The sequence below is a fragment of the Crotalus tigris genome, unplaced genomic scaffold (genome assembly GCF_016545835.1).
Source record: "Crotalus tigris isolate CLP2741 ecotype Arizona unplaced genomic scaffold, ASM1654583v1 scf7180000020968.1038771, whole genome shotgun sequence".
NCBI lineage: Eukaryota > Metazoa > Chordata > Lepidosauria > Squamata > Viperidae > Crotalus > Crotalus tigris.
In genome coordinates this window covers 333,483-343,690 of record NW_024098284.1, presented here as the reverse complement: position 1 = coordinate 343,690, position 10,208 = coordinate 333,483, and the positions used below count along the sequence as shown (strand labels likewise).

The 10,208-nt window shown below is 53.9% G+C and overlaps 1 protein-coding gene across 5 annotated transcripts in view; it reads right to left on the bottom strand.

Annotated features, from left to right (window-relative positions):
- Window positions 1–730: 730 nt before the first annotated feature.
- The window catches only part of TP63 (tumor protein p63), a 160,648-nt gene continuing 151,170 nt past the window's right edge, over window positions 731–10,208 (bottom strand). For 3 of the 5 annotated variants that reach the window (XM_039369089.1, XM_039369090.1, XM_039369091.1), the window contains 4 exons: window positions 9,524–9,681; window positions 7,756–7,900; window positions 5,167–5,260; window positions 1,101–1,397 (listed from right to left, as the gene is read on the bottom strand). In XM_039369089.1, the coding sequence (XP_039225023.1) occupies window positions 1,101–1,397; window positions 5,167–5,260; window positions 7,756–7,900; window positions 9,524–9,681 (694 nt within the window). Of the gene's footprint in view, window positions 1,398–5,166; window positions 5,261–7,755; window positions 7,901–9,523; window positions 9,682–10,208 lie in introns of all 5 variants that reach the window. The other 2 variants (XM_039369088.1, XM_039369093.1) reach the window with 2 other exon arrangements.

Sequence of the window (10,208 nt, the reverse complement as noted above, 5' to 3'; positions counted from 1 at the left end):
TGCTACATGGTGTTGCTACTAAACCTATGTGGGTATTGCAGCTAGGGTGGGGAAGAAAAAAAAAAAGCAGAGTGTCCATTTTTCCGCTGCAAAGCAACGATCCGTAAGGATTGCGAGAACTGAACACAAAGCCGTGCGCACCTCACCCTGGTGCCACCGGCTTGTCAACGGATCTGGCTTCTTGTAAATTCAGCAGTTGTCTCCTGAATACATGGAAGGGGACTATCCTACCCATGTGTCTGCAACCAAAGGGACCAGGGAGCTGCTGAATCACCTACCGTACATCCCATCTGTCTTATCTGGAAAGTTCTCGTCTTCTGATTTGAAAACTCAGAAGCAAAACGTGGTCAACTGAAGTTGACTTTAAACTGACAACTTTTAAGACTCGTGGGACTTCGGCTCCCAGAATTCCCTGAATCCAATGCCTTCTTTTAGATGTGTATCCCCATTGTGGCCTGCTTACTCTCTTATAATCCCTTTCTCTGTAGTCTCTCCACTCGAGGAGGCAGAAGGAAATTCATTCTGGGAGTTGAAGTCCACAAGTCTTGGAAGTGGCCAAGATTGGACAGCGCTGCTCTAAAGTGAGGCTGCAATTCCGGGAAAGACCTGGCCACAATTACAGCACACGTTGCATGTGCAAACAACAAAAACTGGACGGTGTGTGTGTATCTCCCACAAAAGACGCACTCAAGTCAGCCAAAGAGCGGTAATTTGCCAGACAAATCATCCATTTTTCTGGGGTGGGGGTGGTGGGCTTCCTTACTTTTAACCGTAAAAGTTACCCAGCCCTCACACCCACACACATTCACACACACACACACCCCAGCTGTGATTTAAAACATAAAAACAACGGCCAGCTTTTAAAGCCAAAGCAAAACAACAACAACCGCTTGAAGGTAAAAAAGCTACAGGTCGCGAGTGAGTTCGTGGCGTGCACCGGGCTTGGCTTCCCTCCCACCGATTTGGGGAAGGAGTGTCAGAACAGAAAACAGGGGAGTGTGTGTGTGTGTGTGTGTGTGTGTGTGTGTGTGTGTGTGTGTGTGTGAAGACCCTGGGGTGGGGGAGGGTCTTCGGGCCAGCCGGAGGAGGGGACGCGGCCTTCACTCCCCTTCCTCTTTGATGCGCTGCTGCTTGTTCCGGCGGGCGTCCAGGTCGAAGTTGAAGTCGTTCCAGTCGTCGCGGGGCGGGAAGGAGATGGTCTGGCGGAGGGTGAAGCGCACGGCGTCGATCACCCGCTCGCCCCGGGCCTCGCTGGAGCCCACGCTGACCGTAGAGGCCCCGCTGGGCGTGCGGAGGAGGTGGGGCGGGGAGGAGAAGTCGTGCAGCTGCCGGTAATCCAGGAGGCCCTTCCAGATGGCGTGGCGGAACTGCTCCGGGATCTTCAGGCTCACCAGATCCTGGGAGGAAGAAAGAGAGAGAGAGATTCAGCACCACCGGGAGATGCCTTCCTTCCTCTCTTTCCTTTGTCTTCTCATCTCCTCCCGTCTCCTTTACTCTTCATCTTCTTCCTTCTCATTCCCTTCTTTTCTTCCATCATCTTTCTTTCCTTCCTTCCTTCCACCATCTCCTTCCTTCCTTCCCTTATTCTCTCACTCCTTCCTTCCTCTTCTCATCTCCTCCCATCTCCTTTATTCTTCATCTTCTTCCATCTCCTTCCTTCCTTCTCATTCCCTTCCTTCCTTCCATCATCTCCTTCCACTATCTCCTTCCTTCCTTCCTTCCTTCCTTCCTTCCTTCCTTCCTTCCTTCCTTCCTTCCTTCCTTCCTTCCACCATCTCCTTCCTTCCTTCCACCATCTCCTTCCTTCCTTCTCATTCCATTCCATTCCTTCCTTCCTTCCACCATCTCCTTCCTTCCTTCCTTCCTTCCACCATCTCCTTCCTTCCTTCCACCATCTCCTTCCTTCCTTCCACCCTCCTTCCTTCCTTCTCATTCCATTCCTTCCTTCCTTCCACCATCTCCTTCCTTCCTTCTCATTCCATTCCTTCCTTCCAACATCTCCCTCCCTCCTTCCTTCCTTCCAACATCTCCCTCCCTCCTTCCTTCCTTCCTTCCTTCCCTTATTCCTCTCACACTCCTTCCTTCTCATCTCCTCCCATCTCCTTTATTCTTCATCTTCTTCCATCTCCTTTTCCTTCTCATTCCCTTCCTTCCTTCCATCATTCCCTTCCTTCATCTCCTTCCTTCCTTCCACCATCTCTTTCCTTCCTTCCTTCCTTCCACCATCTCCTTCCTTCCCTTATTCCTCTCACACTCCTTCCTTCTGATCTCCTCCCGTCTCCTTTATTCTTCCTCTTCTTCCATCTCCTTCCTTCCATCATCTCCTTCCTTTCTTCCTTCCTTTCCTTCCTCCCTCTCTTCCTTCTTTTCCTTCTCCTTCCCTCCCTCCCCCCCCCGCATTGCTTTTGACAACAGCTTGATCTTAACAGAACAAGAGAATATAGGTAGTCCTCAATTTACAACAGTTCATTTAATGAGCGTTCAAAGTTACAACAGCAGTGAAAAAAAGAGACTCGTGACCGTTTTTCACACTTAGGAGCACTGCAGCCTCCCACTGGTCGGGGCATCCAAATTTGGCAACCGACTCATAATTACGACGATTGCAGCGTCCCCGGGGAATCGGGGGATCCCCTCTGGCGACCTCCTGAGAACCAAACTCAAAGGGGAAGTCAGATTCACTTAACGACCGTGTTCCTGACTTAACGACTGCGGTAAGAAAGGTGGATAAATGGGGAAAAACTCACTAAAGGGCTGTCTTCTTTAGCAACAGAAATTCTGGACTGTAATTCGAGGACTCCCTGTTACAGAGCTGGAAGGGACCTCGGAGGTCATCTAGTCCAACCCACTGCTTGAGCAGGAAATTCTATACCATTCCAGACAAACGGTTGTCTAGTCTCTTCGTAAAAGCCTCCAGTGAGGGAGCACCCACAACTTCTGGAGACAAGGAGTTAATTACAGAACAACAGAGTTGGAAGGGACCTTGGAGGTGGAATAGAATAGAGCTGGAAGGGACCTTGGAGGTGTTCTAGTCCAGCCCCCTGCTCAAGCAGGAGAACCTATACCAAGCCAGACAGGTGACTGTCCAGTCTCTTCTTAAAAACTTCCAGTGTTGGAGCATTCACCGCTTCTGGAGGCAGGCTGTTCCACTGGTTAATTGTCCTCACTGTCAGGAAGTTTCTCCTTAATTCCAGGTGGCTTCTCTCCTTGGTTAGTTTCCCTCTGTTGCTTCTTGTCCTGCCTTCAGGCGCTTTGGAGGATAGGGAGACCCCCTCCTCCTCTTTGTGGCAGCCCCCCAAATATTGAACTGTCTTGGATTATCAACCTTTGATAATTGAGAGGCCTGTTACAGCAACTGGATCCACTATCCGTTCAGAAAGCCGGCTGAGCTCAATGGGATACCTTCCTAACTTTTTAATCGATTAATATCGATCTGTGGAACAGAAGTTGCCTCCACAAGTTGTGGGTGCTCCATCACTGGAGGCTTTTAAGACGAGTTTGGGGAGCCACTGGTCTGGAATGGTGTGGGGTCTTCTGTTCGATTCTTCTCAAGGGGCTGGACTAGAAGACCTCTGTGGTCCCTTTCCAAGCTTATCATTCTATGTTCTAAGACAGGGGTAGGCAACCTCGGCTCTTTGATGACTGGTGGACTTCAACTCCCAGAATTCCTGAGCCAGCCATGCTGAGGGGAAAGGGAGAGGTTTCCAAGCTGAGCCAGGCTGGCTGAGGAATTCTGGGAGTTGAAGTCCACCAGTCATGAAGGGGCAATAGTTCCCCCATGCTGGCTGAGGAATTCTGGGAGTTGAAGTCCACGAGTCAAAAAAGAGCCAAGGTGGCCTACCTCTGTCTTAAGTCCTCCTGTTCGAAGTGGTGAGCCTCCTAGATCAGGGATAGGCAACCTTGGCTCATTTATGACTCGTGGACTTCAACTCCCAGAATTCCTGAGCCAGCCATGCTGAGGGGAAAGGGAGAGGTTTCCAAGCTGAGCCATGCTGGCTGAGGAATTCTGGGAGTTGAAGTCCACGAGTCATGAAGGGGCCATAGTTCCCTCATGCTGGCTGAGGAATTCTGGGAGTTGAAGTCCACAGATCATAAAGAGGCCGCAGTTCCTCATGCTGGCTGAGGAATTCTGGGAGTTGAAGTCCGTGAGTCATGAGGGGGCCATAATTCCCCCAAGCTGGCTGAGGAATTCTGGGAGTTGAAGCCCACGAATCATGAGGGGGCCATAATTCCCCCAAGCTGGCTGAGGAATTCTGGGAGTTGAAGTCCACGAGTCATGAAGCGGCCATAGTTGCCCCAAGCTGGCTGAGGAATTCTGGGAGTTGAAGTCCACGAGTCATAAAAGAGCCAAGGTTGCCTACCCCTGTCCTAAGGTCAGCAGGACTTTGATGCATGCTCTTAGAATCACAGACTTCAAGGGCTGGGAGGGACCTCAGAGGTCTTCTAGTCTAACCCCCCTGCTCAGGCAGAAGACTTCACACCATCTCAATCCAATGGTTATCCCATCCGGTTTTGGAAAACCACCCACAATTCCACAATTAACAATTCTGCTATTAACCTCCTGGGGTCAGAAGTGGACCCCCCACCCCCACCCCTAACTCCATCCTGACTGCTCTGGAGTCTGCCTGGCACACTGGTCAAGACGTCCCTCCCGCTGATGGCCGATCACAAGCGAGAGACGGTCAGCCAGAGGCAGCGAGGAAGCGCAGAGACCGCCAGGCTGAGAGCGGGGCGGCGGGGGGGGGGGTGCGGCCAGGCTGAACCCCAAAAGAGCCCCAGAGCACCCCAGCCAAGCAAGCAATTTCAAGGGGACAGTTGCAGAGGGGCAAAAGGGGGCTGGGGGTGGGCAAAGGAAAGGCTGCAGGCCGCCGGCGGTCACTGCATTGTCTGCAAATAGCGCCGGGCATTTCCCGTGACCGGCTAAACTCCACGTTTAGGCCCACACCTTGCAAAAGACCCTACAACTACGCGCACGGGCTCAGGAGGAGAAGCGGGGGGGGGGGGGCTTGGGAGAGTGGCCATCACGTGCTCTTGTCCACCACCCGCCCGGTCTCCCCTCCGGAGGGCATCGGCAGGGCTCAGCCACCCCATTTCGGAGGTTTGGGGTCTGTCACTCCCACCCCCCCACCCGGGGGGGGGAGGGAACGAAAGGGAGAGTCGGTTACTTACATCCATGGAGTAGTGCTCAATCTGATAGATGGTGGTCAGCCCTTGCGCTGTGAAATAATCCAGACAGGAGGAGCAGCCCAGCCTCGCTAAGAAACTGCAGGGGGATGACGAGGAGGGTGGACGAGAGAGGAGGAGGAGGAGGAGGAGGAGGGGGGAAAGAGAGAAGGAGAAATTGAGATGAGCAGGTTACCCAGACCGCAGAGCCCAAAACATGGCAAGATCCGCACCAGGCACTCTATAAAGGAGAATCTCTGTAGCCCAGGGGTTGAAATGAAGGGGGTCCCGGCGGCTTCTCTGAGCTGGGCGGTTTTCTTGCGGACGTTTCGTGACCCAAACAAGGTAACATCATCAGGGCTAGAAAGGAGTTGGGTTTGTGGTGGTGGAGGAGGAGGAGGAGGAGGAAGAAGGAGAAGGAGGAGGAGGGAAGGGGGAGGAGGAAGGAGAGGAGGGAAGGGGGAGGGGGAGGGAGAGGAGGAAAGGAAGAGGAGAAGGAGAAGAAGGAGGAGGAAGAGGAGGAGGAAGGAGGGAAGGGGGAGGGGGAGGGAGAGGAGGAAAGGAGGAGGAGAAGAAGGAGGAGGAGAAGAAGGAGAAGGAGAGGAGGAGGAGGAGGAGAAGAGGAGGAGAAGGAGGAGGAGGAGAAGAAGAAGAGGAGGAGGAGGAGGAGAAGAAGAAGAAGAAGGAGAAGGAGAAGGAGAAGGAGAAGAAGAAGAAGAAGAGGAGGAGGAGGAGGAGGAGGAGGAGAAGAAGAAGAGGAGGAGGAGGAGAAGAGGAGGAGGAGGAGGAGCTGAGTAGCTTTTTTGCAGACATTTCATGACCCAACTAGGTAACATCCTCAGTGTAGCAATGATATTAAATGCACTGAGGATCTTACTTAATTTAGGTCATGAAACATCTGCAAGAAAACCACCCAGCTCAGAGAGCAACAAGCACCCCACAATCCTCCTCCTCCTCCTCTCTGCAACCCCCCACCCTTCTAGCACGGATGCTGTTACCTAGTTGGGTCGTGAAGCGTCTGCAACAAAACAACCCAGCTGGGGAGGGACCGGAGTGGGGTGCTTCCCGTTGGCAGGAAAACTGGAGGAGGCCCAGCGAGGGGATGGGTCAGGGGGGGGGGAACAGAGGCTCTCCCCCCCCCCAGGAAAACCCCACTGCTTGCTGTGTTCCAAATCATTCGCAAAATAAACCTCTGAATCTTAGAAGCAAGAGTTGATTGTTTTGCGTTGCGGTCTCTTGTCTTTTCCGTGGGGTTGTCCCACTGCAGTGGAACCAACAGACCAAGTGGGGGTTTGGGAGACTGGAGTCAGCCATGTGGAAGGGGACGCTCGGCTGGAAGGATCCCATCAAGGCCGCTAAAGTGGGTGAGGGGGCGATTCCCTTGGACCCCCCCCTCTCCAGGACGAGTCGCTCTCCCGGACCCCCCGCTCCCACCCCACGGCTGCTTTCCCCAAGCGCCCAAGCAGCAACGAAGCGAGGCCAACAGCCGAAGCGCAACCACCACGAGGCGCGAGGGCAGAAGGTTGAAAATAGAGACCCCAACCACCCAGAGGAGGGGAGGGGGGGTGCGCGAGGGTCTAGGATAACTCGCCACGGCCAACGCGCCACAGCCATTTCGCCGTGGGACTACTTGCCACGGGACAATTCAGTGCCGTCCGAAGCGTTTCGTTCGCTTGGTTTTACGGTTGGGTGAGCCTCCGCTTCCCGTCAAAACAACGGTGACTCTCGTCCTTCTGGATGAAACCTTTATTTTGTTATCGCCGGCCGCCGTTCCGTCGAAATTAATTTAACTTTGGGTGATCGGCTGAATTGTCCCGCAAAGGAGTCACGCTGCGGGCAGTTGGCCACGGGGAGGGGTCCCATTCCGAGGGGGGAGAATGGCCAGCCCCGGCGGAAGGGTCGTCTGGAGCCAGCCACAAAGGCCCTGCCCTTGGCAAGCGGGCACAGTCCTTGCCTCTACAGGAGGCATGTGGAGCGAGTGCGAGAAACCGATCCGTGTCCGGAGTCTGGCGGGACAAGACCCACCGCCGAGGTCTCAAACGGGGGCATTGAAGCTAATTATCTGCAACTGGGAGCCCAGCAGCCCTTTGGGTGGCTAATGTGCTATCTCCAAGGGCAGCCCCACAGACCGGGAATGGCAGCAGTCAATCCGAGAGTTCAATAGCCCGGCTCAGCCAAGCCAAGATCCTTTTCCCTCCTGGAAGCAGGCAAGCAGCTCCAAAGTCAGTGCTGGGCACAGGAGAGTCTGAAGGGTGCGGGTCAGAAAAGTCAAGATGGCGGCCACACCTAAACCCCCGGGCCAAATTCGGGTGTGATTTTATTTCTGACGCCTGTGTGTCACCCACCCGGTGAGAAGGTCCCTTCCGTTCCCTTGGGCACCTATTGTGCACCCCCAGGCTTACACGGGAGATGCCCGCGCAGATAAGCTTTGCCTCTGCAAAAGTGAGGGAAACAGGCAGGTTGCTAAGCCAGCGCAAGACGTTGCTTCCGCAAAGGGTGCAGAGTCGGCCTCGGGGCTAACCACGATCGAACAGAAACCCCTTCCCCGTGCCAAGCGCCCGGTGGTGGCCCCACCCTCCTGCTCCCTTCACTCACCTGACGATGCTGCAGTCTGTGGGGTACGGCGGTGGTGGGGTGCAGTGGGAGGTGGACGGCATGGAGAGGGGAGGGGCCAGCGTCTGGGTGGGGCTTAGCCCGTTCATGTCGCCCGCCATCGTCATGTGGCCTCCCATCATCGGAACTGGGCGGGAGAAGGGAAGAAATGGCAGGTCAAAGATAAGCTGGGGAATTCTGGGAGTTGAAGTCCACCGCTCTTAAAGCAGGCTGGCTGGGGAATTCTGGGAGCTGACGTCCATCCATCATAAAGCATTCAGGCTGAGGAATTCAGGGAGTGGAAGTCCAGCCCTCTTAATGCATGCTGGCTGGTGGATTCTGGGAGTTGAAGGCCAGCCATTGTCAAGTGGCCATGTTTGAGAAACAATGTGGGTCTAATGTCCACAGATTTTGGAATTACAGTCGGCTGCCAAGCACCCAAATACAATTTGTGTGTGGCCGCCATAACTTGAAAAACCCATCACAATTGGGAGCAACAACCTTGCTCCCAACTGTGGTGGGAGGACTACTTTGCAAAACTGGGATCTCCATCCATAATTTGCACAACAGCCTTAGGCACGAAAGCCGGCTGGGTGACTTTGGGCCAATCACCAGGAGACGGTGAGTTCTAGTCCCGCCTTAGATATGAAAGCCGGCTGGGTGACTTTGGGCCAATCACCAGGAGATGGTGAGTTCTAGTCCCGCCTTAAATACAAAAGCCGGCTGGGTGACGTTGGGCCAATCACCAGGAGACGGTGAGTTCTAGTCCCGCCTTAGCCATAAAAGCCGGCTGGGTGACTGTGGGCCAATCACCAGGAGACGGTGAGTTCTAGTCCCGCCTTAGATATGAAAGCCAGCTGGGTGACTTTGGGCCAATCACCAGGAGATGGTGAGTTCTAGTCCCGCCTTAAATACAAAAGCCGGCTGGGTGACGTTGGGCCAATCACCAGGAGATGGTGAGTTCTAGTCCCGCCTTAGCCATAAAAGCCGGCTGGGTGACTGTGGGCCAATCACCAGGAGACGGTAAGTTCTAGTCCCACCTTAGGCATGAAACCTGGCTGGGTGACTGTGGGCCAATCACCAGGAGACGGTGGGTTCTAGTCCCGCCTTAGCCATAAAAGCCGGCTGGGTGACTGTGGGCCAATCACCAGGAGACGGTGAGTTCTAGTCCCGCCTTAGATATGAAAGCCGGCTGGGTGACTTTGGGCCAATCACCAGGAGATGGTGAGTTCTAGTCCCGCCTTAAATACAAAAGCCGGCTGGGTGACGTTGGGCCAATCACCAGGAGACGGTGAGTTCTAGTCCCGCCTTAGCCATAAAAGCCGGCTGGGTGACTGTGGGCCAATCACCAGGAGACGGTGAGTTCTAGTCCCACCTTAGGCATGAAACCTGGCTGGGTGACTGTGGGCCAATCACCAGGAGACGGTAAGTTCTAGTCCCGCCTTAGGCATGAAAACTGGCTGGGTGACGTTGGGGCAATCACCAGGAGACGGTGAGTTTCAGTCCCGCCTTAGCCATAAAAGCCAGCTGGGTGACTGTGGGCCAATCACCAGGAGATGGTGAGTTCTAGTCCCGCCTTAGGCACGAAAGCCAGCTGGTTGACTTTGGTTCAGTCCCTCTTTCTCAGAGCCCAAACTACCTGGCAGGGTTGTTGTTGTGCAGAAAACAGGAGGAGGAAGATGTGTGGGATGTGTTCATTCCCTTGAGTTCTTTACGAAGGACGTAAAAGGTGGAATACAATTTAAAACCAGGTGTAAAAACTATGCCTTACTGTTGGCTCCCATGCTGTCGGGAATGCTGGTGGGGGTCAAGGTGTTGCGCTGCTGGGGGTTGATGAGCTGACTGACGGAAGGGAGCTTGTTCAGGCCGCCGATCTTCCCAAGCGGCGGAGAACTGGATCCGTAGGAAGGCTGAGCCTGGATGGAGTTCCTGGGAAGAGAGGAAGGAGAAGGAAAAAGGAAAACCTGGAGGAATTGACGGCGATGGTGCCCCAGAAGCAGGGCTGGAAGGAGTAGAATAGAACAGAGCTGGAAGGGACCTTGGAGGTCTTCTAGTCCAGCCCCCTGCTCAAGCAGGAGGACCTATGCCCTCTCAGACAAATGACTGTCTAGTCTCTTCTTAAAAACCTCCAGGGATGGAGCGCCCGTGATTTCTAGTGGCAAGCTGTTCCACTGGTAGATTGTCCTCACTGTCAGGAAGTTTCTCCTTAATTCCAGGTTGCTTCTCTCTTTGATCAGTTTCCAACCATTGTTTTACATCCTTCCCTCTGGTGCTTTGGAGAATGTGACCCTCTCCTCTTCTTTGGGGCAGCCCCTCAACTACTGGAACGCTGCTATCATGTCTCCCCTATTTTCTTCTTTCCTTTAAACTAGCCAAACCCAAATCCCGCAGCCGTTCTTCGTATGTTTTAGCCTCCAGGCCTTGGATCATCTTAGTTGCTCTTCTCTGAATTTTTT